Source organism: Rhinoderma darwinii, chromosome 7 (assembly GCF_050947455.1).
Source record: "Rhinoderma darwinii isolate aRhiDar2 chromosome 7, aRhiDar2.hap1, whole genome shotgun sequence".
NCBI lineage: Eukaryota > Metazoa > Chordata > Amphibia > Anura > Rhinodermatidae > Rhinoderma > Rhinoderma darwinii.
Window position 1 is genome coordinate 127,121,451 of NC_134693.1, and position 27,218 is coordinate 127,148,668.

At 43.7% G+C, this 27,218-nt stretch overlaps 1 protein-coding gene across 3 annotated transcripts in view; it reads right to left on the reverse strand.

Annotated features, from left to right (window-relative positions):
- The window catches only part of ADAMTS9 (ADAM metallopeptidase with thrombospondin type 1 motif 9), a 186,253-nt gene that overhangs the window by 4,121 nt on the left and 154,914 nt on the right, over positions 1-27,218 (reverse strand). For all 3 annotated transcript variants that reach the window (XM_075833996.1, XM_075833993.1, XM_075833994.1), the window contains 10 exons: positions 21,985-22,158; positions 10,947-11,117; positions 9,996-10,190; positions 9,548-9,680; positions 7,923-8,017; positions 7,722-7,816; positions 6,083-6,216; positions 3,461-3,552; positions 1,448-1,552; positions 80-174 (listed from right to left, as the gene is read on the reverse strand). In XM_075833996.1, the coding sequence (XP_075690111.1) occupies positions 85-174; positions 1,448-1,552; positions 3,461-3,552; positions 6,083-6,216; positions 7,722-7,816; positions 7,923-8,017; positions 9,548-9,680; positions 9,996-10,190; positions 10,947-11,117; positions 21,985-22,158 (1,284 nt within the window). In that variant the 3' untranslated portion in view covers positions 80-84. The remainder of the gene's footprint in view (positions 1-79; positions 175-1,447; positions 1,553-3,460; positions 3,553-6,082; positions 6,217-7,721; positions 7,817-7,922; positions 8,018-9,547; positions 9,681-9,995; positions 10,191-10,946; positions 11,118-21,984; positions 22,159-27,218) is intronic.

The following is a 27,218-nucleotide window of genomic DNA, read 5'->3' on the forward strand; positions in this document are numbered from 1 at the left end:
AAATAAATGGTTATGGGGGTATAATATGATTTATCAAGTTAATTGTAATGCAAAAGTGGAGTTCTATACCCATCCTTACCAGTTTTATAACAGCTGAACGTGGAGGCCGGTTGCAGAGGACGGAATACATTTCCCACAATAACCACCACATTTTCCTGTGACTTTGGTTCCATCCTGAAATTGAGAAACAACAATATTTCCATTTTATTTCACTTGTGAATATGATGATATTAGCTTTTCTCACCACAGCACTATTACAGGGAAAAAAATACACCTTTGGGCATGCATTTTTGTTCCAATTGTGGGGGCAAACATCCTGTGTGGTACCTCAGAACTTCTCATGACGTTTTAGTATGTTTACTATGTTGTGGAGGAACAAAGTCATAAAAAAGAGCCTGCTGAGGTGTAAAACATGCGTCAAACTGTAATTTCTTCTGCAGTCGCCTGCTAATGGTCTCCCTCGGTTCAGTGTGATGACTAGGACTAGGCCACTTTGATGCTCTCTCCATAGTGGCAAACATCCCACAGCACCAGTGGTACCATGCGGTCTTGTGATTTTACGGCTCTATGGACACATTTGCTAGTTAACATGGCCGCCAGAGGGAAACCAGTACGACTGAAGAAGAATTCCTATGGCAATTGTTTTTCGCATTTTTACAGGTTCCAGGGAATTTTGAAAAGTGTTCAAATCGCTGAAACTAAAGTGCAGAAGTGCTCAGCAGACCGCCCCGCACCTTCAGCAGTGACCAGCGCTTTTTGTCAGTGTGAAGATGGGCTCACATAGAACGTCTATGAACTCGTCATCAGTCTAACAAGAAACGCCGATCACAGCTGAAGGTGCACGTTGGTCTACTGAGCACTTCTGCAGCTTCGTTTCAGTGATGGTGCGACCCCTACAAAACTTTGGATATGTCTCTTATGACATATCAAAAGTTTTTTGAATGTACAATTACTCCTACCAATTTTCAGATAAGTGCAGCATTAAAAGGGTTGTCCATATCCGGGGCTGTTTTTCATACTGATTACCACAGGATATGTTATCAGTATATGATCAGTGGGGGGTCCGACACCCGGACCCTGCACCGATCAGCTGTTCAGCTATGCAGGGATTGGTGCTGGAAGCAGATGGCTCCAAACACTGTATAGTGGCCGTGTTAGGTTACTGCAGCTCTGCTCCTATTCACTTGCATAGTACTGCAACACGGCCGCTATACTGTGGTCAGAGCCTTCTGCTTCCGGCAATGACCCTGCATGGCTTCCAGAGAGAGCCAGAACAACTGATCGGTGCAGGGTCTGGGTGTCGGACCCCCACCGATCATATGTTAATGACCTATCCTGTGGATAAGTATAAAAAACATCTAAAACAGATAAACGTTTTACACACCACACAGTACATACATACAATAGATAAAACTCTTGTAAAGTATAACAAAGTTTCATGTCTTACTGGTGATTTTGCTATTTCAGTCACTGCATAGTTGCCTTGGGACATCCATTTTGTTGTTTCTGATACAGAAAGACCAGTTCCTTTAAGGTTGATGCTGAAACGACCCTATAAGAAAAGCATTAAAATGTATTAGTCCAATTGCATTTACCTGAGATACTAAAATTACTAGGCACCATTAATATTTTATTCACGTACTTTGCAACACAGACTATGATATATACAGTCAACTATTTCTAATATTAGAGGGGTTGTATGAGGTTAGAAAAAACATGGCTGCTTTCTTCCAGAAACAGCGCCATTCTTGAGTTTCTCGGGGGCACCCAGTAGCGAGAACCTCCATGGGCAACATGTCTGAGGGTGAAGGAAACCAGCCATCCATACTGGACAACCCCTTTAATATTAATCTGACCATAGACATGATATATTTATTGGCAGATCCAACCAATTTTTATGAGATCTGTCAGCAATGTTGTTACACTTTTCTCTGCTGCAGAAATCCAGAAAGCGGCTCAAGGATCCACTTTCCGGAGAAACGTGTAACAAATCAGACCACCACATACATTGTATTGTTTGCAAATCGTACCAATCTTGTCTGGATCTGCCAAAAAATATCTCATGTCTATGGTAAGCATTAGAAGAAAGAGATACAGTTTTTGAGGCCCTATTACGCCGGCCGATAAGCGGACATCATTGATCGGCGCTCGTTTGCTCCTGTCACATGGAGCTATGGGTGGGGACGAGCGGTCGTTACTTCGATCGCTCGTCTCCATACATTATTATCATGTCGGCAGCGCGTCTCCCTGTTTACACACCAAGACGTGCTGCCGACAATGATAATATTTCACTTTTTTAGAACAATACGACCAGCAGATGATCGAGTGTTTGCTCTTTCATCTGCAGATCGCTGCCCTGTTTACACAGGGAAATGATCGTCAACGAGCGTTCTTAGAATAGGCGTAGATATCGGCTGGTGGTCAGATGGAGGGAGTGCAGCGAGAATTGTTTTGTTTCTGCTTATCTATAGGGAAATACAATACAGATCAGCTTTTCCTACCCTAAGGAACCTCCTCCTATCACAGATCATTTACTCCTATCACCATGACAATACGCACACATTCCCCTATTGCATGGACGACACATACACTTCTCCTACTCCCTTATGTAACGGCCACCAATCCGGCTTCCCACCACTATGGTATACTTTTCTCCTCACGGCGTCTCCTGCTTGGCGCCACATCCCTCTCCCAATCGAGTCTGCTCGCGGCCTCCATCGCCAACGCTCTAGTGCATTTTTAAGTGAGCGTGCTGACCCTAGCAGTCTTAAAGGGCCAGCGTGCCAAATCTGCTACCCAGCTTTCCCTGGGTATAAAGAGACCTCCCTATCCTGGACACAATGCCTGAGCAATTAGGTTCATCCTAGCTAGTCTAGTGATTCCCTATGTTATACTTTGTTGGATTTCTTGTGATTGACCTCTGCATTGACTATCCTTGCCTGCTGCCAGCCCTGACCTCTTGTCTGTGACCCGTGACGAACCTCTGCCGCCTGCCCTGACCTTTTGCTCTACCAACTATGAGTGCCCGTCTGCCCTGACTTTTGCTATACCTGACCATGCATTCTGTCTGCAGATTTTGTACTATGCCTATTTACATTGGCCATTGCCAAGGGGGACTACTTAGGGGGTAGCGACCTCACGTTCCCCAGCAGCGAAGTCCAGATCCCTGTATAGAGGTTAAAGGGCGAATACCTGGGGTCCTCTTAGACTGCGCTTCCCGGGTTAGACCCACGTCAAATCTCTTGACACAGTGGGTTCACGCCATACTCTTTAGACCCCATTCATTTACCACGGGCCCCGTGACACCTTCTATACCACAAAAGCCTAATAAACGCATATGTATTTCCATGTTCAAGTCTACAGATAACTAGTTACTGTTGCCTTCCTACAAAAACATTGTAATTTAATACAGTATGATTAGGGAAATGTGCGTTTTGTCAGCATTACTATTACTTCTTACCTGAGGGCACTTTGCTGCACTGTAACAGTCCCCAGCTGTGGCGAATGGAACAGCTCGTCCATCAAGAGTGCGTGCAAACTGCAGATCCGTGGCTGCGGAGAGAAAGCACAAATCGATTCAACATGTGTAGCTGGTGAAAAGTCAGGATGACGGAATGACAAGATGCAGTGGATATAATGGGATTTTTTTCCGCAGTACACCAGCGACGCTATCATGCAGATATTGTGTAAGGGGAAGAAGCTATCTTTGGTTTTATTCATGTAATTAGAGTAATTGCCCCAGGGGTAGGGAGAATTGTTTGATGATGTGGACATAGTTCTTGCTGAGATCAACGGTTGCATTTTCTTCGATTGTAGTTGTTTGCCTTCTGCCCTTTGCATATTGCCAAGACATTCATCAAGGCGTCTTCCAGCTACAACTTGCCTGCTGCTATTACCACTATTGATCTTGCTATTGCCCATAATATTGTGCCTGCTGTGCACTCTTGTAATGTGCCTGCTGCCTCCACTATTGTTCTTGCTACTGCCCCTAATATTGTGCCTGCTGTGCTGCCCCAGTTGTTCTTTAATATTACATCCGGTGTACCCCCTTGTACTGTGCCTGCTGCCCCCCATGTATTGTTCCTGCTGCCCCCCATGTATTATGCCTGCTGCCCCCCATGTATTATGCCTGCTGCCCCCCATGTATTGTGCCTGCTACCCCTTATATTGTGCCTGCTTCCGCCATGTATTGTGCCTGCTCCCCCATGTATTGTGCCTGCTCCCCCATGTATTATGCCTGCTCCCCCATGTATTGTGCCTGCTCCCCCATGTATTGTGCCTGCTCCCCCATGTATTGTGCCTGCTCCCCCATGTATTGTGCCTGCTCCCCCATGTATTGTGCCTGCTCCCCCATGTATTGTGCTTGCTCCCCCATGTATTGTGCCTGCTCCCCCATGTATTGTGCCTGCTCCCCCATGTATTGTGCCTGCTCCCCCATGTATTGTGCCTGCTCCCCCATGTATTGTGCCTGCTCCCCCATGTATTGTGCCTGCTCCCCCATGTATTGTGCCTGCTCCCCCATGTATTGTGCCTGCTCCCCCATGTATTGTGCCTGCTCCCCCATGTATTGTGCCTGCTCCCCCATGTATTGTGCCTGCTCCCCCATGTATTGTGCCTGCTCCCCCATGTATTGTGCCTGCTCCCCCATGTATTGTGCCTGCTCCCCCATGTATTGTGCCTGCTCCCCCATGTATTGTGCCTGCTCCCCCATGTATTGTGCCTGCTCCCCCATGTATTGTGCCTGCTCCCCCATGTATTGTGCCTGCTCCCCCATGTATTGTGCCTGCTCCCCCATGTATTGTGCCTGCTCCCCCATGTATTGTGCTTGCTTCCCCTTATACTGTGCCTGCTGCCCCATTTATTTTTCCTGCTGCCCTTATACTGTGCCTGGTCCCCCCATGTATTGTGCCTTCTGCCCCTAATACTGTGCCTGCTGTTCCCCATGTATTCTGCCTGCTGCCCCTTATATTGTGCCTGCTGCCCTCCATGTATTCTTCCTGCTGCCCTTATACTGTGCCTGCAGCCCCCATGTATTGTTCCTGCTGCCCTTATACTGTGTCTGCTGCCCCCCATGTATTGTTCCTGCTGCCCTTATACTGTGTCTGCTGCCCCCCATGTATTGTTCCTGCTGCCCTTATACTGTGTCTGCTGCCCCCCATGTATTGTTCCTGCTGCCCTTATACTGTGCCTTCTGCCCCCCATGTATTGTGCCTTCTGCCCCTTATACTGTGCCTGCTACCCCCCATGCATTGTGCCAGCTGCCCCTTGTACTGTGCCTGTTGCCCCCAACTCTATACTATCCTCTATCACTATATCAGTGCTGTCCCACTCCCCTAGGGTCCGGTGCCGTCCAAGAGGAAATTATTGTGAGCGGCCTTTCGCATGTCACTTCCTCGTGCCTCCTGGCAGCCTACTTCCCACGTTGCGGTTTTTTTGCCACCATTTTTCAGAAACACAATGTGAATAAAAAGTAACAAAACTGCAAAGTGTGACTGAGCCTTTATTTAGATGTATTTATGCCCTGAGGACATGGATACTATTGAATGTGTTGGGGACATCATGGTTTGTCTTGATTGGAAGTATGCCACTGGTCTGTCCTATTTCCAAAACCCAAGAAATAGGAATAGAGGTGGCTCAGACATTAGCTTTTTAGATATGACATTGTTTCCGGGAGACAAGCTGGCCATACACATGCACGCTCGGCCGAGGGAGCATGTGTTTTCAATGGGGCGAAGGGTATAAGTCTCTGTCAGGCATATCTGGCAGCAGCTAATCTTCTGTGGGCACAAAGGATTGGGCATGATGGAAACCAGAATGCCCCATCCTTTTCTACCCCCGACATTGGGTGTTGGGACACCCCCATATACATTAGATGGCCGACCAGTTCTGTCGAAATCAACGGGTTTGGCCGACTGTCCTAATGTAAGTGTATAGGGCACCTTTACAACCTACTTAATCAGTGTTACAATAAGTACAATACGTTCACATATTTCTATATTCCATTCACTATCCTCCCAGGCTGCGTGGTATACGCTGTACTCCGCACAGGCTCACATGGAATTTATACACATCATGCACTCACTTATGATTTGTAACGTTACCAGATCCAGCCTCACTTTACTAAAGGTGGAGAACCCAGCAGCCGTGTAGTCTCTCCTACATGGACAGTCTTCTCTCCTGCTCCCATTGTATGGACACTCTGTGGGATTCTGTAATCTGCAACAGAACAAAATACAGTTCATGTGTTAAGGTCCTTTACACGGCCCGATATGGGCCATGAAAAGGAGCGCCAGACTACGAGACATCTCGTTGATCGGTGTTCGTTTGCTCCTTTCACAAGGAGTTATGATCAGTAATGTATCGGGATATATGATCTTTACTCCAATCGCTCGTCCCCATACATTTCCATCATGTCGGCAGCACGTCTCCCGGTTTACACAGAGATGTGCTGCCGACCAGCGACCATTTTATTGGCCGCATAAACAAGCAGATCAGCCGATGAACGAGTTTTTCACCGTTTATCGGCTGATCATTGCCCTGTTTACTTAGAGTAGTGATTGGGAACGAGCATTTATATGAACGCTCGTTTTACCCAATCATTGGCCCTTGTACTAAACCGTAATATTTTACACACAGTCCATATATTCTCCGTTGGATACTGTACGGATGTCTGTTTTCCCCATAGCGGTGACTATAGACTGAAAAATTGGATCCTTGTATATAGATTAGTATAAAAACCTGCTTGAGATTTTCCTCTACTAACAGTTCTCATAAAAGCACCCCATAGAAGAGGCGGGGGAATAATGATCGCGGTCAAAGCGCATGCGACGGCAAACGGGCTTGAGGTGTAGGGGGGAGAATTCAACCGCTCAACGCAATGTTTCTAGGGGAGATTATCTCTGAACACACAGTCTAACGGAGCCTGGACTGTAGAGCAAAAACAACAGTTTTTCACATTCGAGTTTCACCCGTGCGGGTCCCGTTTTCACGGATCCCTCATAAACTCGAGTCTATGGAGGGATCCGTGAAAACGGAAGAAAATAGGACAGGTTCTATTTATCAACGGACCCTTCACACGGTCCCATTGAAATACATGCGTCCGTGTGACGGACGTTGTTTTAACGTCCGTCACATGGACGTATACTACGGTCGTCTGAATTCGGCTTTAGGGCATGTTCACACGAGGTCATTACGTCCGTAATTGACAGACGTATTTCGGCCGCAAGTACCGGACCGAACACACTGCAGGGAGCCGGGCTCCTAGCATCATAGTTATGTACGATGCTAGGAGTCCCTGCCTCGCTGTGGAACTACTGTCCTGTACTGTAATCATGTTTTCAGTACGAGACAGTTGTCCGGCAGCGAGGCAGGGACTCCTAGCGTAGTACATAACTATGATGCTAGGAGCCCGGCTCCCTGCACTGTGTTCGGTCCGGGACTTGCGGCCGAAATACGTCCGTCAATTACGGACGTAATGACCTCGTGTGAACATGCCCTTAGTGTGAGGTTCGGGTTAATTTGCATTACAACTTCCTACAATGTCAATGTGGGAAGTGGTAAGGAAGAGGCAGTGTTTGGGTATGTTGGGTATTCTTCTTATTGGTAGCTGATTATTATAGCAGATATTCAACATCCAAAATAACAAAAAAAGAAAAAAAGAAACCACAACAACAACCCTGTAGTATGTCAGTGCAGCATACAATAAAATATTTCAATCATACCTGTAGCCAAACACCTCGGAGTAATTTTCTGCCTCATCACTTATGAGAGTCACATACTCCTTAGGGCTGTCTGACTGCATCCCGGAACAATAAACCTAAAAGAAAACCAATCGTTACTGGTGTGAGCGCGCCCGCAGCCATCTATAAATAATAGAGAACATAGAACATCATGGAAGAACGCTGTATGAAAGATGAAGTCACCTTTATTATTTTATCTTGAATTGTTATATAGTGTTCTCCATCGTCACTAATACTCCGGAGTCTTTTGACATCTTGACAACTTTGTGGTAAATTGCCTGGAAAATTGATTAAATTGTTTTATTCCAGTGATCACATAAAATGAATGATTTAAAGGGGTTGTGTGAAATTAGAAAAACATGGCTGCTTATTCATCGAAACAGCGCCACCCTTGTCCATAGGCTATGTCCGGTATTGCAGCTCAGCCCTATTCACTTGAATTGAGCTGAGTTGCAATACCAGACATAGAGCATGGACAAGAGTGGCGCTATTTCTGGAAAAAAAAAAGCGTCTATGTTTTTCTAATCTCATACCCTCTAAATTATTGGACAGGTATTGTGGTCTCTATTAACAGAGAGAAGTCCCTTTTACCTTGATAGACCAGATTCTATAGACCAGTGATCTCTAACCAGTGAACCTCCAGCTTTGGCTGTCAGGGCATGCTGGGAGTTGTAGTTTCACAACAGTTGGAGAGCCACAGGTTGGAGGCCACTGCTATAGACCGATTGGATATAAGAGAATTGTTAGTAGTATTCTAGCAGTTATACAATAGACTGCCTCTCTATGCTGCACAGACTTGTATTAGGACACTGCTACTCACGCTGCAGGAAAATTGAGAAGATTCTGCAATAAAGCAAGTTTTTTTTAGGACGTAGACATGCAAGTTATGGGGAAAATATGTGGGAAGGAAGTAAAAAGTACATCTGCTATGTAGACACTGACATTATTGAGTGCATTGAGACATATTTAGCAAAACTGTATTAAAATGTCAAAATCCTAAAAGAAATTCTTAAACAGTCACTTTTGGACAACCCCTTTCCACCATAAACACACTGTAAACGGGGCAATATGACCCAAAACTGCTGCAAAGAGCGGCTCCTACTATGGCACAAACATGTATTACATAGTTGCCCATTCATCTGAATACTGCGGCCGCATAAACCTTCCATTGGTAATAACAGCCAAGGGTTAAAAAAACCTGGACCCAAACTGATCGCTGGATTCGCTAGAGGTTGTCTGATCCACTGTTGTGCGACACAATTTAGTCTTTAGACGTTGGTAAATATGTCTTACACCTGAGAAGCGCCCACTATACCCTGTCACGACTCATTTTCAAAGATAAAACTCAAATCTATATAAGTTGTCTTAAAGTGAATGTCCACCCTTGAACGCCATTTATTTTCTATTGTGATTAAATTCTTAATATGTCTTAACATCGGTGGAAGCAGCGTTATTCTGATACAGAGCTCCAAATCCCCTGCATAGATTTAATAAACAACACCATGACTACCACCACTAGAGGGAGCTAACTGCAAACAGTTATACCTTGAGCTCAATAATAACACAGTATGCAGCAAGCACCTAAGCTCCCTCTAGTGGCAGCTGCAGGCATGCAGAATTTAATCATTTAACTGTACGTCTATGCCGGGAAATTGGAGTTCTGTATCAGAAAAACCAAGCTCCGACCACTATCAAGATTTGTTAGTCACATGAGGAAACTTTTACTCCATATATAAATTTAGTGGATGGACAGAAGATGTTACGTCGTTCACATAACACGGACCATTTAGAGAATGAGATCTGCTTACAGTCGTGAGGATTGTAGCACGGCCTCTTCTCCTCTGGTCTCCTATCCATAGGGCACATGTTGCTTGGCATGTCGTCATTGGTTAAGCACTGTACAGAACGCTGCATAAAACCAGCTCCACAGGTAACAGAGCACTGCAAATATAACAGAGGAGTATGTAAGAACGGAGAATCACCTGTAGACTCAGTGGTTGTGGGATTGCTGGTCTGGAGCTCATTGTATTGGAGTTCTGCTCTGGAGGCAATATATTAGAGCGGTTCTCCATGAGTTTGGGGCCATGGCTGTAATTGGGGAGAATGGGTTGTATACATAAGCCCATAGATTCATGGACATAGGCTATGTAGGTGAAAGCCCCCTGTCGTAGTCATGATCCCAGAACTGGGGGTTACTTTTAAGGAATTTCTTTAATCTTTACTTGTTTTACAGGTCTTGTATAAGAAAATACTCACCTTCCCCCAGTTGCCGACCCTCCATGAAGCCATAACGGGACATTCTCCTAAAAAGCAGCTTTGTACATTGTTAGGTTGGGTTCCTGGGCAGTTGGCAGAACTTTGGTAGCCATACTCGTAATGATCTTTAGCTGAATACACTTCACTGCATGACACAAGTCTCTGCCGATATCCCATTCCACATGTCACCGAACACTGAAAAAGCAAAACTTCTATATCAACCATAGATGTAAGAAGGGAAAACAAAACAATAATTCCTTGAAGAAGACCGGTCAGCTCTCCTGACTTGTCTGTTTTAGTAAATGTAGTCCCAATGAAATAATAATTCTGTAGAATCTTTTCTTAGAACTTTTCAAAGTGCAGTTCCCCTATTATTCCTCCTGGAAATGTATAAATAATTAATATAATGTATAATAATAATATAATGTATATATAATGTATAATATAATATAATGTAATATAAGTATAAATGTATAATATAGAAATTTCCTCCTGGAAATGTATAAATAACTAGACAACTGGATGTTACCATACCTCTTGTCCATAGGGTGTATCCCTACACTGGACAATGTCCAAAAACTTATGTCAAAGAAGTTTTGTCCCAAATAAAAAAACAAATACATTTTCTGCAGTTCTGATGACCATGAAGTGCAGTGGGCAGAGAGGAAGGGGCATTGGCGCCACAATGAAAGAGGCCCAGCTCACCATTCCTCACTGGATCACCATTGAAGAGAGAGGTGCTTCAAAATACATTTCCCTGACCCTTCCCCCTCTAACTAGTGTTCTGGCAATTTTTGGGGGTTTTCTACTTTGCAAGTGACATAGTCAGACACCATCAACATTGACTGCATTTAATAGGGGAGCAGAAGGTGGTCTGAGGATGTGGTTTGGTATCCATCATATTCCCTATTTATATGATGTCATCAAATGAAATGACATCATTGTCAGTACCTCAGACCACTCCCCAGTTATCCAGATGTATTCACAAGACTGCAGGTTGCAGCTATCTACGTCAGATGGCCTGTTGTTTTCGTCACAGTCAAAAGCTGGGACTTCTTTGTTGTCTTCACTTTCGCAGTAAACTTTGCGGTAGCGAAATCCTCCATCACACGTCTTGCTGCACTGCAAGAAAAAAATAATAGTTCTGGAATTCAGGCTACTAAATTTTCATGTGTCAAAGACCATCATATTAGTAAAAATAAAGATGTCACTTGTCTCCTCCACTGTTGATGAAAAGTCCTTCAAAACCAGCAGGGGGCACCAGTGAGCACAGGACAATACCCAAGCTACAGTTATGTCATTACTTATAATATTTAAATAAATAGATTCTTATTTTATTTTCCATATATATATATTGCACACCAATTATTTTCTAACTAGACCTTATATGTCCACCTGAACACCATTTTACAGTTAGCATCTAGATATAATCTATGTAAAAAGTTGGGTAATTTTATAAATACATTGCATTACATATATGGCATTAACCCTGAGTTACAACATGAATTATAATTTCCTCCACTGCAGCATTCACAATTCTGCTTCTGTTCCAATCCAACAGTACTCCATGCTGGATCAATGTCTAGAAAGAATTTGCTCTGATGATTTCCATTTCCAAGTGTAGACTTTTTGCCAAACACTATTATGCATTCTGATGTAGGAAATACTTCCCATAATACAGGGCAGCACAAAACATTTCAGAGCCCAGTGAAACAAAAAAATATACTGTATGGACTACCAATGTGCAATGACATAAGTGAGGCACATACAATGAGATCACTGATTACTGGTATATTACTAAATGGCCTGTATTTAAAGAAATACCATATATAAGGTTTCTGCAGCATAAGATGTAATAGTGGCGGTTTGGCCTGCAGATCCCTTTTTGACCACAGTGTGTCACTGTTGCACCATTCTGGCATTGAAGTGATGTAACAGATATTACTAGCAATGAATTACACATGTGCAGCAGTAAAAGGCATATAACTGCTTTACAGACCCATTATCGACGCTTGCGCCTTATTATACAACGGAAATTTCTTACCATCCAAAATTTCATTGACAGGCTGAACTACTTTCCCCCACTTGCCGTCAATTAGAAGCAGAACACTATTCTATGTCTATGTCTATGACTATCATGTCATCTGGTTACACAAGAAAATACTAAAGGAGAACATATCAATTTCAAACATACAGCAAAAGTATGATGATCTGGAACATGTCCACACGTTAGTGCCAGATTATCACAAATTTAATCCGATTGATCTCCACCCCCATCCTGTAAATCTTGTGCATGTGAAACTTTTTATAGACATGATTGGTCCCTCCAATTTGAAGTTCCAGGACCCTCATGAAAAATGTGATCAGGGTCCTTTCAGCTTTCCTGATCTGTTTTATAGTAGATGTCACATAATCACGCACGGAGGGAGAACAGGAGTGGTGGCGATGCATAAAACTGGGGGTGGAGGAGTCTGGTTCAGAATTAGAGAGGTAGATATATTGCATAGTTTTGCTAAATTTTATAATTCCGTTTGAGCCAGCCGTAGATGTAAAGATTACTATTTATCCAGTCTATAAAAATTGTGAGCAGATGGGTTAACTGCAGTAAGATTAGTCACTTTCTAATGTGCTGTCTGTAGCTGAAATGTCTCTGTAAACCAGTCTCACATGCAGTCCATTCTCCTGGTGTTTATCACCTGCTTGTGTGACTAACACCTCCCCCTCCCTGTAGTACAGGACATCATATGCCTCTTAATTCCACTGCTCCCTGCACTTCCCCCTGTCTCTGGAAGGATTGTGTTTCACATGCTGGGCAGCAATAGTGCAGAGTCAGTGAGCAATAGAATAGCAGAGCAAACAGTGAGTAATTACAGCACTACCTTACTCCTTCTAATAGAGGGGCATGCAGGCAGCTATAGAGGCAATGTCTTTGAGAAGAGAAAGGAATCATGGGAACTGTAGTTCTTTGCATGTTAATCCCGTCCACAGCAAGCCCTAGCAAAATTAAAACACCAGTGCTGCCCAAAGGTAGGCAACATATAACTACTTCTGAGTTATGGTGGCATCATCTTTTGAGGTACTTATGTTTTTTTCATAAGTTTGGAAAACCCCTTTTTATTTAACAATTGTTAACAATTATGTTTTTTGTATATACTGAAAACATTTGATGCCGACAAATGAAATTCCTCCCCATCAGTCTGAACATATTATTCAAGCATGAAATAATTGCTCCAAATTTAGCGTTTACTTTAGTATTGTCCGTGAAAAAAATATATAGAGCAATGCAAACATCTGATATTTCCCACAATACACATGACAGCTTTAGTCATATAAACAGTTGTGCAGTTCATAATTTTGACCACTAGATGGCAAACTCTGCTTTTTGTTTTAGTGACAAAAAATATATATTAATTAGGGATGCCGCACATTGCTAGAAGTCTATAGATCACGAATGCAAGCTGGTTTAATGACAAGATGTTAAAGTACAAAAAAAGACCCAATGACAGCAAATTCAGACTTTCCAGAAATAAAGTAGATGTACCCTAAGCTGCTAAGTGATGTAGATAAAAACTGTCCTAATAAATCCAAGATAAGCAGCCGCCCAGTCACGTCAGCAACGACTATTAACATTCAATGCACTTTCTGATCTACGAATATGTGAGGCCCTTACATTTACTAAACCTCATATGTCAGACTGTAAAGAATAGGGATCTTTCTATCATCATTATTTCCTATATGTAAACCCATAAAGGCCCTATTACACCGGCCGATTTTGGCCCGTGCAGCGAGCGCCGATCAACAAGACAGCTCGTTGATCGGCGCTCGTTTGCTCCTGTCACACGGAGCTATGGATGGGGACGAGCGGTCGTTACTCCGATCGCTCATCCCCATAGGTTATTATCATGTCGGCAGCGCGTCTCCATGTTTACACAGAGGGATGTGCTGCCGACAATGAAGATATTTTACGTTTTTAGAACGATACGATCAGTAGATGAACGAGCGTTTGCCCGTTCATCTGCTGCTCGCTGCCCGGTTATCGGCAACAGAGTTCTATGAACGCTTGTCTGCCTGATAACTGCCCAGTGTAACACTCCCTTAAGTCTCTTACTACTCCCTGGACCAACATTCACCAGTCACGTTCACTATCTGTGCCGCCTGGCAGACTATGCACAATGAGTCTAGATGCCTAGACGAATGTGGACACCTCTTCCGATAAGTAGGTTCAACCATTTGCCAACTGCATTGATAACATTGGCATTAGAATGGGTGGCACCATAGAGCTGGCTGACTTCAGTGCAGCAACGTCATAGGATGCCAGTTCCTGCAGGTCAGCGAGGATTGACTTTTATGTACGAGCAGCTGCACATAAGTCTGAGATCACCATGTGTAGTGCCAAGTATCAGCTGGATGGTGTAAAGTACCCCACTGTCTGATGGAAGAATCTGGATTTGGCAGATGCCAGGAGAATTCTTAGTGGGCAAATGCATAATGCCAACTATATACTTTGATGGAGGAGTTATACTGGTCTGGGGGCGTTTATCAGGCTTTGGGCTGGGCCCTGTGGTCGAATTAAAAGGAAATCCTAAATGGGTTCAGCACTTTTCACGTTTTCTGGCTTGTCTCTAAAATTGGAATGACGGGGTAGGGAGACAGACAGATGAGCCCTAATCTACCCGCCACTCAGTCCCTGCCTACTTGCACGACCCGTCCTAGGCGACGGCGTACAACTGGGCGACGGTCCTTACGCTCAATACGTGCACAACAGACAAACAGACAAGGGTACACAGAAGCTAAGGGAAAAGGGGCATTTTCCCACGGCAACACCGTGAGCAACAAGAGGAGTGAACGAGCCGAGTCAAACCAGGAGTGTACGAGGTACCAAACGCAGAGCAGGAGAGTAGTCAGTAAAGCCAGGGTCAATTTGAAGCAGAGGTCAATAGTAATAGCTGGACAGAAGAGCCAGGAAACAAGACAGAATCACAGGCAAAGGAGGAGCAGGAAATGAAGGAATAAATAGACCGAGGGCGGGAGCTTGAACCGTCTGGCCAGGCTGTGATAGGTTCTCCCACTCCTCAGCCTACCAGCCTGAGTGGTAGCAGATCGAGTCACTCTATCAGACCTGGGAGCAGATGCAGACTGATTAACCACGGGCGTCAACACGGAAGCTGTGTCTGGCAAAGCCTTTACAAAAATATAAGATTAGTATGTAAGTGGTGAATATCTGACTACAGTAACTTAAAGCTTCTGTCTGTGCCCCTATGCACTATGTGGCACAGACCCCCTCACCCACCGTGCACCATTCATTATACTAGTGTCTTCTTATATGGCACAAGAGGCCCCTTCGGCACCAGGGCCAAGGTCACATGCAACGTCTGCACCACCTATAGCTACACCTTGGAGCTCTGCGGCCATTTCGGAGTTGACCACACACACAGCGCCACTTTTATCTATGTACTATGTCTGGGTTAGCAGCTCAACCCCATTTACATTAAAAGGGCCCCTTTGTATTTGTGGTCTGGGTGGGGGATAGGCTATGAATCTTGAAATGTACAGAACGCACAAATATTAGAGCACACAATCCATTCATTACGCTTCATCGTGACAACAGTTTGGCGACCTATTTTAGCCACACTATGCCCCCATGCACATCCTGAAGTCCATTAAAAGGTTTTGCCTACATAGATCCCTGCCCTGAACTTCTTTGTACACCATTAAAATACCTTTGACTCTACATTCTTGCTCAACATCAGTGCCCATCCTCACATGATCAGTCTGAGTTGCCCCCCACTTGGCCAGTTGGAGCCACAATGAGGCTGGGTTCACACGTGGCGGAATTTCACTTAAATTCCGCTGCGGACACTCCGCAGCGTTAATCCGCAGCGGAGCCGTTTGTCCATTGACTTACACTTTAATTTAGCAGTGTTCGTTTAGACGAGGCGTAAAATTCCGCTGCGGAGCATAGGCTGCGGAGCGGAATTTGGTGTCCGCAGCATGCTCTGTCTGTTGCGGAGCAGTGGCGGACTCATGGCGGAATTTCTCCATTGACTTCAATGGAGATTCTAATTTCCGCAATGAAGTCCGCAGCTGTCATGCACATGTTATGTGTGCTGCGGATCCGTCTTGCTTTTTTAACTTGACATTTCTTCATTCTGGCTGGACCTATGTATTTCTAGGTCTACAGCCAGACTGAGGAAGTCAATGGGGCTCCCGTAATTACGGGTGACTACGTGTGTGCACCCGTAATGACGGGAGCGTTGCTAGGAGACGTCAGTAAATAGTCACTGTCCAGGGTGCTGAAAGAGTTAAGCGATCGGCAGTAACTGTTTCTGCACCCTGGACAGTGACTACCGATCCCAATATACAGCAACCTGTAAAAAAAATAGAAGTTCATACTTACCGAGAACTCCCTGCTTCTGTCTCCAGTCCGGCTTCCCAGGATGACGTTTCAGTCTAAGTGACGGCTGCAGCCAATCACAGGCCAATAACAGGCTGCAGCGGTCACATGGACTGGCGCGTCATCCAGGGAGGTCGGGCTGGATGCCGAAAGAGGGACGCGTCACCAAGACAACGGCCGGTAAGTATGAAATTCGTTTACTTTCACTAGGGAAAGTGCTGTCCCTTCTCTCTATCCTGCACTGATAGGGAGAAGGGAAGCACTTTTCCCGCAGTCCGCAGCAGCTAGTCCGCATCAATTTACTGCACATTTTGTGCAGATCCGCAGCAGAATCTGCAACGCAGATTCTGTGCGGCATTGATGCGGACAGTTGCGGAGGAAATCCGCCACGTGTGGTCATGCCCTAAATGGGTCCCGAAATATGGTTAAAACAAGAAAAAGATATGGACAGATTAACAACATTATAAATGGGCTTCAAGTTATGAAGTTCACTTCTAATAGATGGACCCCATACTCACCGGGGCTCCCTAAAATTTGGATAAGTGCAGGCTCAGACTCAGCTTAATTCCAATGTCCACTCAGAAAGACGTCAAGTGGTCGTCGGGCTGAGGAGAGAGAGGACACTGGAATTAGTGCACCGTGCACTTATCCTTTGCCTTCAATTTTAGCAGAACTAATAGCTAATATCTACCTGCAGTTGTGACACCCAACCACTGGATGGCAGCAGAGCATTGGCAAAGAAGGCTCCCCGATGAACAACTGATCACAGATTGTCCTGCTGGTGGGACCTCCGATCAACTGTAATCTGCGAGGGAATTGAAAGCGTTCAATTCCCCTGCAGCACCACCACAGGATTAATTAAGCATTACATGGTGCCTTTTGAATTCAATGGGCCATAAAGTAATGCACAGACATGCCGGGTCCTCCAGAGTGAGAGACGCTCTTTGTATTATTCTCTGCCCTGGTAAAAGAGTGAACACAGGACCCCATTTATTAACTCCGAAATCTCTTATAGAGTTTTTGAATTTGGATTTTATAAAGGAGACAACACCTTTAAGATAACAAACTAATGAACACCAGAGACTGGGACCCTATGCTACTGGACACCATTATTTGGGTCATTAAGCCCCTGTATTTAAGGGGTTGGTGACTGGATCACTAAACCACTGCACGTGTTTCCATCTTTGCCTTGGGCACCAGATTTTAAGGATTAGCCTCTGATTTGAATGAAGTTGAAGATGTTGTGAACCATTTAGCACTAAAAATACAGAACAATTATTGATATTTTTGGTAAATTTTTAACAGAGCTGAAACAATGACCACAGCCTTTATGTGCAGCCACGCTTGAACGTTAACCTTTTATTTGCCTACACTGAGGTCATGAACATTATTGGCTGAATTAGCATCTTATCATTTTGCTTCCAAACCAGTGACATCGATCACACGTATGTGTAAAGTGCACGGTGAAAATTATCTATTTTTGCTCTATGAATGCCCATGTGACGTACCTCTAGCAAACTGAGTGCAAACTACAACTCATTTTAGTACAAGACCTAAGAACAGCCCATCTTTACCAGGTGCCCATCCATCTACTATAATGGCTTTCTATTAGAGGTGGAATTTGAAGCTCCTCTGCCCCAATGCGACATGGCCTCCCAACGTACATAATTTATATTACAAGTCGTCTCATATCGGGCAGAGTGTATCTTTAGGACCCCCTTAGACTGCATAGGCCTGGGTGACACTGCAACCTCTGCACCCCCTATAGTTATGGCCCTGCTAGCTATAGTTGCAATCCTAAAATGCACACATTTAGAATATGACTTCATTTATCATATCAAGCTGATAGATTCCCTTTAAATTCTGTTGGAGTTCCTTTCTTCCCTGTATAGACATATAGTTAATTCATAAAATTGTTGCAGCCTGTAGCATCCACTAGGTGGAGCTTAAGAGCTAACTATATACATTTTTATTATTGAGTACAATCAGGTCTGTATACACTAAGCTCCACCTAGTGGTGGCTGTGTGTGTGTGTGTGTGTGTGTGTGTGTGTATACATTATGCAGAGGCACCTTCTTAAAATCTGAGTTGTCGTTCCTGTGGGGGAGCTCCACGCTGGTCCACACAGGCCATGGGGAAAGATGATCCCTCTCCACAAGACGCATAGTCTCAGGGGCTCTGTCTATGGTACGAAGAATATGACATCCATACAACTATACTTAATTTAGAAAAACAAAGACTGTTTGGGTATTTTTGGGTTAGTTTTTATAGGTGCTAATATGCTATTTATAGGAGTTTTTTCTTTACAAGCGTATTGTTTGAGTTGAATCTTGGATATTTTAGAACTGGGGGCGCTGTTGCATGTATGACTATGAAAAGTGTTTCATTGCCGCCAATGGTGAAAAGTGGTATTGCAATTCTAAAAAGTATGAACGCAGGATCGGTTTAGAGGGAGGGTCAAAGGGACAATTGACCACAAGTTTCCACTATCTAAGGCCTCCTCCTTAAACAAGGAGGAAGGAGGCAGAAGACAGCAGACACTGGCAGCTGGGGAGCAAAAATGTATCCATTCTGTATGTATTTCATAAAGTTTTTGTACTTTCAAATTTTGATAGTAAGTGGCACATTATGTGACACTCAGGAGGAGGCCTCCACCAACCGTAATCCTGCTTTGTATAGCTTTCCAGTGTCAGTCTTAGTAGCTAAATCATCTGTGCGTCTACATGAATAGTGCAAAAATGTTGTGCAATATTTTGCAATGCTACAGACCTTTCGCTGAGAAACATATTATTTGTAGGAAAGTGGACTAAATTGTCATTTTGCTTTAAATCCTGACTTATGACTAGTTAACAGGATATTATGAGTTGAGACATTTTACTCATGAGCGTTGCTGTGAACCAGGAAAGAGTTAGCAAGGGGTCCCGGAAAGCGTGTGTTACCCAGGTCACCCCCCTGCTGTTAGAGAATGACCCAGTATAACGACTTAGTCAACCTGATGGGAGGCTTGACCTATTTCTGGCAAACTGCCTGTTCTTCCTCATGTCACAGACGGCGATACCACTGTAGAAACTTTGTGACACAAGTTACTTGTTTTCCTCTCTGCATTAACTTTATCACTACGGTAATGACTGAGTGGGATTAAACTGCAAGACAGGGACAGGGACAAGGAGCCTCTCTGGTACCAACTCACCTAATACTACCAGTCATTGTGGATATTAGTAAACTGATTGAACGAAGGTGATTCTGGTCAATGTGCCTCATTTTGCAGTTACTGCAGGGAAGGACTACATTATAAATGAACCATGAGTGAAGATTCCAGATTACATCTTATCCAAGATCTTTGTTTTTCCCATGACTTTTCTACAAGGGTCTTGTGACCACAAGTCCAAGACTTTTCTATAAGTGTCCTGTGACCACAAGTCCAAGACTTTTCTACAAGTGTCCTGTGACCACAAGTCCAAGACTTTTCTACAAGTGTCCTGTGACCACAAGTCCAAGACTTTTCTACAAGTGTCCTGTGACCACAAGTCCAAGACTTTTCTACAAGTGTCCTGTGACCACAAGTCCAAGACTTTTCTACAAGTGTCCTGTGACCACAAGTCCAAGACTTTTCTACAAGTGTCCTGTGACCACAAGTCCATGACTTTTCTACAAGTGTCCTGTGACCACAAGTCCAAGACTTTTCTACAAGTGTCCTGTGACCACAAGTCCATGACTTTTCTACAAGTGTCCTGTGACCACAAGTCCATGTTAACATCACAGGTACCTAATCCATCAGTGAATCAATCCATATAAATGTGTAATCTCCAACTTGTGATGGTTTATTTAAGGTACAAATCATAATTTTTGCTTTTTAATTATATATTATACACTGATAGTCTCCAACCTGTGGCTCTCCAGCCGCATTGAAGCTGCAACTCCCAAAATGTTGGTAGTTAGTACAGTTCCGTGCACATAAGGTCTTAGTTAGAGGAGGATGTACTACTTCCCCAGGAGCACCGTCTGGGGGGCAGTCCTAGGTTTTAGTAGTAAGTGCGTGAAATGTAATAAAACACCTGCATGGAGTGATCGTGTTTCAGTCAACATGAAAGGTAATTAACCCTGTAGTGTTGTTCTACACACTTCCTGGAATGAGCCCAGATACTTCCCTCCTCTTCCTTGTCTCTGTATTAAGTTGTCACTTTTTATGTGTTTTATATGGCAAAAACCAGAGAAAGCACTAGGACCTCTACTACTAGATTAATGCCTGGCTCTCCCTGAGGGGCTTCTGAGATGGGATTGATTAGCCATTTCCAGGCATACAGTGGCATACGCCGTCCATTGTAGAACATTTTTTTTTTATATATATACTACAGAAAAGTATATGTTTTTACTGAACGTCTCTGTATGGAATAGTCTTTGCCGACGCAAACCTCCCCGACGTATGCCAGAAGGACAGTCTTTTCTCATACGTCGGGTCAACGGTGGCCTATGGTTACTTTTGGCATATGCCTACTATTCTATGCATGCGATTTGCTAAACAGCAGGCCAAAATGTTCTGGGTACAGCCTAGAGACAAGCTCCTCAGCCAATTAGGCTTTATGCATATGGCCGTATTATGGCTCCTAGTTGTATGAAGCCTCAATAGGACACTGGCTTCTAAGGGGCCCAACGGTACCTCTATCTGCCTTTCATTCCATACTGAAGTTTTTTCTATGTTTTTTAATAGATTCTGTCCGGGCCATTTCCACCCGATGCTATAAGAGAAAATCTCCATCATATGGCGCCACATGGAGCACCATACAATAGCACGTGGAGTTGCTGTGTGCACGAGGCCTTATAGTACAGAAGCTGGTGGTGCACTGCCACACTTTACTACAGGCTACAAAGTCAGAATACCTCAAACCTGGACTATCTGTGCATTAAATGGACAGCCCATTTAAATAATAACGGCGTAATACTTAATTTCTCCTTTGGTGGCGCTGCAGGGAAATCAAACACTTCTGCCAGGTTCCTCCACTGATTACAGCTGATCATTGGGGGTCCCAGCAGTAGAATGGCTTGTGATCAGCTTATTGTCAGGAACCCTTTTAACAAAAAGGGATGGTCCAAAGTAGACAACCCCTTTAAGAAAAAAAACAACTCAACCCTGGTTGCTTTGGCCAACAAGACCATTTTTCCTATAGACAGCTTTGATACATAAGGCCTATAGGTTTTTGGGTGCACTTTTTTTTCTTTGCATCCGTTGTCCAATTAATTTGGATAAATCATTAAAAATAAATGAGCTCATTAAAGTAAAAATACAATGGTGAGCGTAACCTAAGTAATATATTGTGAAAATATAGAAACCACATTAACTTGTCTATCCTTTTTTGGCAGAATAACTCGCTGGACTTAAAAAAAAAAGAAATTCTCCATCAGTCATCTGATTTGTATCAGGAGCAGACTGAATCCCTGCAGAGTGTAAACCCTGGCAATTTGACAAAAATCTATGAACGCACTCAAGCCTGCAGCTTACACCTCACAAGAGGAACGTGATCCCGACCAACGTCAGGATGAGCATCTTGTACATTTTGAATATTCTGGAGCAGCCCACCCCCCGGATCTCCTACTTACGTCTTGCCATTCTTCTGCTTTCCAAGTGTAAACTGGACAGTCCTCTCTTTGGCAAATTTGCTCTGACACGGGTCTTGTAGACTGATTACACTCAGATGCCCTGGACAATTTCTGAGCAGCGACTTGGCAGTGAACGGTCCTCTGTTGTACCCCTCGGCCGCACGTTACTGAGCACTGGGAGGAAGACACATTCTGTAAGTCACTTTTTTTTTTTTAATTCTTACATTTAGTCTAAGATAATGACATATTTACGTTGAATATCAACACAGCCAGATTCCAATTATTTCTGGATTTTTTTTTACATTTCAGAACAAAACAATTAGAATTTGTGAATTTTTTCTTTCTTTTTTTTTTCTTTATTACAATTATTGTTATTACTGTAATCATACAATTGTGAGAGGGTATACATTTTTAATTGCTATTTGGGCCTAAAGGAGACAAAAAAAAATCAAATAAACATTTTTATAAAATGGCATAAACCACAATGTCACATTTTCTGAAAACACAACACTAAATAAACTATAGAACAAAGTATATAAAGTAGTTTACAATTCGGTTATAAGCATTTATTCATTTTGTCCATCTGTTGTACAGATCTCAGTATAGAGTTATAGATGACTCATAACCCACTTTTACAGGATTTGGAACATGCAGATGTAGCAGAGCTGATCTTGACACTTCATTATTTTGGGCTGCATTGTTTAAGATACCTCTGTAGGTTTACCTACAGTCCTATGTACTCATAGCACATTGTAATACAGTGATTAGTGGTGCCAATTGACACTCAGTTTTGCTAGTACTGACAAACTCAGCTCTGCTATACCTGTTTTTCCAAAAATACTACTAATTTTTTTGCATAATCTGTATCAGTTTGCATCACATTTTCCTCGATATAATATTATATACATGTATTTAAATAATAAAAAATGTTCTTAATTAAGTGTTACAGTTATTAAAAAGTTTCTCCATATTATTTGTCACTGTACTGTCTGGTATAGCCTGTGGGTCTTTATACAATGGGTTAAACATTCGCGCTATTTTTGTGTTTATTCCTGACACTTAATTTACGTCGTTCTCCAAATAATACAGAAATTCCTAATAAGGTTACTAGGCGGACTATGCAATTTAATGTTAGATGACTATGCCAGAAAGGGTTGCGTTTCCTCGGTGTGTGCTGTGCAGCGCAGCAGTCAGCAGGACTAGTAAGAACTGATCTTAGAATGGCCTCTGGTTGAGGAATGAGTCCAATGTTGGGTCTATTACTGGTTCGTAGGGATGAGGGGTGATATCCAAAGTTATATGGAATGGTTAAGGTAGGAGAGACAGTAATGCCATTAAGCACCATGCACGCGGGAGAATGGAGCCTGTACGGCGGCACACAGAGTCCCGGTGGTGTACAACAGTCATAGGGACTCCACGTGCCTCCACATGAGACTAAGTGGGGGTCCGACTGTGGAATTAATTAAGGCTTAGTGCTGCTGATTCCTCATTGATTTTTCTTGCACAGTGACGCAGCCGGCCACGTGCTCTGCAGGGAACTACAACTCGGCCCCATTCACTCGAGCTGTATTGAAGTTCCCTGCATGGCGGGCGTCAGGGAGCACCGCTATGCAGGAGGATTGCCGAAGAGAACTGCCGAAGGGACCTGCGTTCCTTCATTTATGGGGATCGGACGGGGTTTCCGGCGTTCGCACCCCCCAGCGATTAGAATGTTATGGCATACCCTAATGATCCTAGCATTTATATACCCCTTTAATAATTGGTTGTCCTCTTGTGTGAACTTTTTTGGACATATTTCTATTCAGCAGTTTCTCACGGTCTTCTCCTGATAGATGCTGGGAGAGGACTACTAAAAGCAGCCATGACTGAGCCCATATGGGTGGCTACCCAGCTTTCTACAGTCCCTGAATGACATCATGCGGCATCTACAGTCCATCACGACAGACCTTATGTGTCAAACCCGTCTCTTAGAGCGTGCGGCCTTGATCTATGAGGTCCTGGACAATAATAGTTTATATATCAATGTATATAGGACTTTACAGAGGTAACGTATGTAAAATACTCCTATTGAAGACCAGTATCTTGATGTCTAATTTAGCCCCAAATTTTTGGGTACACGTTAGATTTTAGATACGGTGAAGAGTTCTGTTTATGTACCGAAGGTCTCAGATAGCGCTTACATTAAATAAAATTCCCATAGTCCTCTGCCAAATGGCCTCGCAACTTTGCTGTGTCTAGCCAATGTGTTTTCAGCGTGTTGTGTTAGTCGTGCCACACGTCTGTGCCATCTTTTGTTAGGTATTTTCATGAATGCACACATCAAAAATTTATGACGAGACACTGGGCATTTATCAAAACAGGAGCTCTGTGAATTATCAATGGAAAGGAAAATGAGACATGGAGTCACTTAATGGCAACGCTGCGTAAAAACCCACGGTCTCTCAGTACAGTAGATGTCGCTTGTCTGGGCTTTACTTGGTCTACTTTAACCCCTTTGCGCACCACAATGTAAGAGCACATCCTGGTGCAGGGGGTGACGTATCGAGCGGGCTCACGCGCTAAGCCCACTCCATATGCTGCGGGTGTAATACACACTGGCTTGTTCAATTTGCATCCGCAAAATACAGAGTGCTTCTGATCCATATGAATGGCCTTGTTTCCCTTTTTTTACGTCCGTATATTACATCAGTTTTTCTCGTTTATAAGAAACAAAAGTAGGTCGAGGAAGGTCACATGATTGCTCAGACGCCATTTTCTATTTCTTTTACAGCATAGAGAGCTTTTTTTTCTGCATCACTTGACAACGGACAACAGACGGATGTCGTACATGTGCTGTCCGTTTTTTTCATGCTCCTATAACTTTAATGGGCACGTCTGGTCCGCAAAAAGGAACCAGAAAAGGACATGCTGTGAGTTTTTTTATAACGGACACGCGCTTAGTTGAAAAAACAGATGTGTATATAGACCCATTGACTTGTATAGGTCAGCATGCTGTCCGTTGATGATTCATCATTTTCCAGTTGCCCGCAAGTTAATTGTGTCATTAATGTCAGTGGGAGATAGGGCTAGTTCACATGGCGGATTTTGCTCCGGGACCCGCCGCGGAACTATTCTTTCCATTGGCAGTAAGATTCCTCCCCCCCATTGACATCAATGGGAGGTTCGGGCGGAATCCAGCCGAAGATCGAGTAGGACGCTTCTTTTTCCCGCTAGCTGAAAAAATCAGGTAGCGGGAAAAAGAAGCATCCGACTCCCATTCAAATGAATAAAAGTCGGACGTCACAGAATTTTGCGGCGGAAAATTTCCCTCGTGTGAACACAAACCTCTGACAACGGCTTATCTCCCATGGGAACAAGGAATCTTTATTTTCCCCGACATCTACTGTTGTGGCTCCAATATACATTAGATTGTCGGCCAAATTGGCCCGGTTCGGCCGAGTTTTTGTTTAATGTGCACTGTGTATGTTTGAGCGCAGAGTTCTTCTGTTTTATGACATATTAGGCTGTGTTCACATCAGCGTTCGTTTCCACTGAGGGGTTCCATCCGAGGTTTCCGTCGGGTTAACCCCTCAGCGGAAAGTCAAACGGAAACCTCAGCTTCCGTTTCCCTCACCATTGAACTCAATGGTGACGGAGACCTAGCTAAGGGTATGTGCACACACACTAATTACGTCCGTAATTGACGGACGTATTTCGGCCGCAAGTCCCGGACCGAACACAGTGCAAGGAGCCGGGCTCCTAGCATCATACTTATGTACGATGCTAGAAGTCCCTGCCTCGCTGCAGGACAACTGTCCCGTACTGTAAACATGATTATACTACGGGACAGTTGTCCTGCAGCGAGGCAGGGACTCCTAGCGTCGTACATAACTATGATGCTAGGAGCCCGGCTCCTTGCACTGTGTTCGGTCCGGGACTTGCGGCCGAAATACGTCCGTCAATTACGGACGTAATTAGTGTGTGTGCACATACCCTAATAGTTACCGTCTGTTACCGTTGTGACAGGGTTCCGTCGTTTTGGACGGAATCAATAGCGTGGTCGACTGATGTGAACAGGCCCTAAGATTGAGATCCTACTGTAGCACCAAGTTTCAGAGTTTCGTCGCGTCCATTTGAAGGATTTGTTCACACCAAACCTTCTCTTGTAAATAATAGAAAGTTGTAAGACTTGACTTCAGGGACACAAAACAATGCGACTTGTGTCGTGTTAATGAAGTAAACGCTTTCTAACAAGAATACATTCATGACAAATAAGAACAATGCAAACAAGCGTCAACCTTTTACTCCTTCACTTTTAGCACGTACGTCAATCGCAGCATTATAATAAAATGACGTGGACTCATTCAATATCTGTATATGAATAATATCCTCTAGCTATTATCCTGGGACGTAGTATTTTTTTTTTAAATATACACTACTGTTCAAAAGTTTAGGGTCACTTAGAAATTTCCTTATTTTTGAAAGAAAAGCACAGTTTTTTTCAATGAAGATAACATTAAATTAATCAGAAATACACTCTATACATTGTTAATGCGCTAAATGACTATTCTAGCTGCAAACGTCTGGTTTTTAATGCAATATCTACATAGGTGTATAGAGGCCCATTTCCAGCAACCATCACTCCTGTGTTCTAATGGTACATTGTGTTTGCTAACTGTGTTAGAAGGCTAATGGATGATTAAAAACACTTGAAAACCCTTGTGCAATTATGTTAGCACCGCTGTAAACAGTTTTGCTGTTTAGAGGAGCTATAAAACTGACCTTCCTTTGAGCTAGTTGAGAATCTGGAGCATTACATTTGTGGGTTCGATTAAACTCTCAAAATGGCTAGAAAAAGAGAGCTTTCATGTGAAACTCGACAGTCTATTCTTGTTCTTAGAAATGAAGGCTATTCCATGCGAGAAATTGCCAAGAAACTGAAGATTTCCTACAACGGTGTGTACTACTCCCTTCAGAGGACAGCACAAACAGGCTCTAACCAGAGTAGAAAGGGAAGTGGGAGGCCCCGCTGCACAACTGAGCAACAAGACAAGTACATTAGAGTCTCTAGTTTGAGAAATAGACGCCTCACAGGTCCTCAACTGGCAGCTTCATTAAATAGTACCCGCAAAATGCCAGTGTCAACGTCTACAGTGAAGAGGCGACTCCAGGATGCTGGCCTTCAGGGCAGAGTGGCAAAGAAAAAGCCATATCTGAGACTGGCTAATAAAAGGAAAAGATTAATAGACGCAGAA